We start from the raw sequence: 3050 nt of genomic DNA, 5'->3' as shown, positions 1-3050 counted from the left end.
AAAACCAAAGCAGAGGAAAAAAGGAGACACAGGAACAGTTCTTTTATTGTACATTGGAGAAATAGCCCTGTGTGCTGGTTCAAGGTGCAACATAGAGTATAGAATTAAGAAAAGAGGGGACAGGGAAGGGAAGGGAACCCTCTTGAGGTCCAAAGTTGCAAACAAAAAATGGTAAAAGATTTCCTCACGCAAGAGGCATTTTTGCAAATACCATGCAAAACAGGCAGCTGGTGTGCCTTAAGAGAATCCCTATAAATAACAGAAAAGACACTCCAAGCATTCCTTTACGTGGACTCAGAGCACAGGGAAAAGAAAAGAAACCAAAATGCCTTTTGGCATTTCAAGATATTTGGCACTCTTGTGATTACATTTTTTTACAGTCCATTAAAGAGAATAAACTGACACAATATTAGAGGAAAAAAACAGGCTGCTCACACAACAGACTGCAGAGGGAGGTTAGAAAAAGCTCGAGCATTTTTTTCTGTTTTTCATGTGTTTTTTTTTTCTGACATATAAAATGTGTCCATTTGCATGAACTTGGGCAAATAGCTTCAGCAACAAAGAAACACAAGCTTTACAATTCATTTAAAAATAAAATAAGGATCCTTTCTCTGTATCATTCCTTAGAAAAGTTCTCTTGTTTTAAACACATTCCTGATCAATTCAAAATATGACCAAAATAAAACAATATCTACAGAGATAATTTTCTGATTTTGTTTTGTACATCCGAGGATAACAACATTAAAAAAAAAAAAACTGGACAGCATTTCACATCCAAGTGCACAGAATCATTTTTGCAGGATTAAATAATGTAAACATTGGGAACAGCCAAATCAGCGAAGAATGCCAACACCTCGAAACACCCGGTGTTGCCGCTTCATTAAGTGGTTCAAAATCCAGATCTATAATTGCGCAATATTCACTGTATATAAAAAGAAATGGATAGTAATTTTGACAAATAGCTGCAACTGAGACTTCTTTTATTTCTTTATATGTGTGTGTGTGTGTGTGTGTGTATAGTGACTTTTTATTTTTATTTTTATGTATTTATTTTATTTTTATTTTTGCAGAGGAGCCCAGGGCCTTCTCCTCCTTCTCTTTCTTTCTCATGCCTCATCTGTCTCCCGGCCTGACACGCCTGACACGAGGTACAGGTTGTCGATTTCATCGTGGGGAGCAAGCTAGTAATAAATTTCAAAGTGCTTTCTCTTTTCATGCTTTTTGCCAATAACCGTTACCGCCGTTCTCATTCTTATCCTCTCCCTTAACTCATTGTCTTTGGGGGAGTTAGACACCAGCAGGTGCCTTGTCGGTCATATTTTTCAGCACGTCATCAATCCTATCATCTTCAATAACAACTGCAAAAAAGGGGGGAAAAGAGAGGTGAGCACGCTTGGGCCTCGCGAGGGATCTCCGACGTCTCACGTCCCGTCCAATGGCGTGGGGGGAGGCGAGGAAGGAGGACTCACTGGGTAGTGACACAGCCCGGTACTCTTCTGCCCCTGCCGGGGGTCCTTTGGCAGCTTTTCCTAGAATCACCCCACCCCCCATCCCCAGCCTGCGACCCAGCTGGGCTCTGAGAAAAGGAAGCCGAGAGGGTTCCAGCAGGGCCTGGGACCGTGCTGGCCGCGTCCACCCCAACCCTGCGGTGCATTTATTTGTAAAAAAGGCTCCAAGCTGAGAACCTCAGGGAGAGAAATCCGAGGTCTCAGGGAGCTCTGGGACCCCAGGGATGTCCCGAGCGCAGTGCAGGAGACCAAGGCTCGGTGCTGAGGTGCAGGGAGCCAGCAGGGGACGCCGAGGCTGGTTCCCACCGCTCGCAGCGGGTGGAGGGTGCGGGCCTGGCCCGGGGCACCCTTCCCGCCACCCTCTCCGGGCGGGTCCGCGACTCAGCCGCTCCGCTCTCCGCCGCAGAGGTCAGAGCCTCTCTTCGCTCCCTGCCTGGGGCTCTGCCTCTCGCAGTCTCTGCCTCTCCTGGTCCCTACCTCGCCTGGTCCCTACCTCCCCTCGCCATTCTCGGTCCCTCCGGCAGTACCTCGGCGCGACAGTTCCTAGTTGAGGACTCGGTCTCTCTGGGGTGTCGGTCGCCTTCATTGTTAGGTTGCCTCTCTGTCCTCCCCTCACTTTCGTTCCTGGCTCGCTGTCTTTCCCCCTCCAGCTCCCTCTCTGGAGCTTTGTCTGGGTCTCTGTCTCCCTCGGTCTCCCGCGCGCCCCCTCCCCTCTGTCTCGGCATCTCGGTCTCCCCCGGCAGCCGTCGGTCTCCCTCATTGTCCCCGCACCTCTCGAGCACCCATTGGAGCCTCTCAGTGTCTCGGCTCTCCAGGGCTTTTCCAGCTCCCTGGCCAAGAGGCCAGGCTTGGCAAACCCCCTCCCCCTGCCCAGTAACAATGAGAAAGCCCGTGCGACCTGAACGCGCCCATCGCCTTCCCGAAGGAATGGGATCCTCCCCCGGCAGTTCCCCGCGATGTCCCCTGGGGAGCCCTGGGACCCCTCCCCCCCCACCGTTGTAGAGAGAATGCAGCTGCGACTACACTGCGCAAAAAGGGGGGGCGTAAATTAAAAAAAAGCAAACTTTGGTGCGGGTGAGGACCCGGATATAACCCTTCAAGCCCTTACTGCAGCTAGAAACCGCCACGCCCCCGGGGTGACCCCACCGAGGATCTGGCTGAGGCTGGAACCGCGTTTCCGCGGCCCTCCCTAGGCAGACCCGCACTGCGGGATCCCCCACTTCTGCGGGAGGCGACTGCAGTCGTCCCAACCACCTCCTGTGGTGGGAGACCCCCCGCAAGCCACCACCAGGCTGCAGCGCCCGAGAAAGGGGTTGTCCGGGAAGGGGGCCGAGAACTCACCACGCTTGCTCCGACCGATCTGGCCCAGCTTGGGCGGCCGCTTGTTCTGCCCGGCGCCGAAGAAGTTGTTGGTGTCCTGCAGGCGGCATGAGAAGATCTGGCCCACGTCGCCGCCGTCGCCGTAGGGGCTCAGCTTCTCGTCACCGTAGGGCAGCACCTCCGACATGGTCGCGTCCGGGGGCTCCGCGGCGGCGCCTCCTC

General features: G+C 52.9%; 1 protein-coding gene across 1 annotated transcript; it reads right to left on the bottom strand.

Annotated features, from left to right (window-relative positions):
- Positions 1-406: 406 nt before the first annotated feature.
- Positions 407-3050, bottom strand: CAMK2N1 (calcium/calmodulin dependent protein kinase II inhibitor 1). Its single transcript, XM_006145192.3, has 2 exons — positions 2850-3050; positions 407-1358 (listed from the first exon to the last, which is right to left on the bottom strand). The coding sequence occupies exons 1-2, from the start codon at positions 3013-3015 to the stop codon at positions 1288-1290; spliced, it is 237 nt and encodes a 78-aa protein (XP_006145254.1). The 5' UTR covers positions 3016-3050; the 3' UTR covers positions 407-1287.

This window comes from Tupaia chinensis, unplaced genomic scaffold (assembly GCF_000334495.1).
Source record: "Tupaia chinensis unplaced genomic scaffold, TupChi_1.0 Scaffold000146_1, whole genome shotgun sequence".
NCBI lineage: Eukaryota > Metazoa > Chordata > Mammalia > Scandentia > Tupaiidae > Tupaia > Tupaia belangeri.
This window is presented reverse-complemented; position numbering and strand designations above follow the sequence as displayed.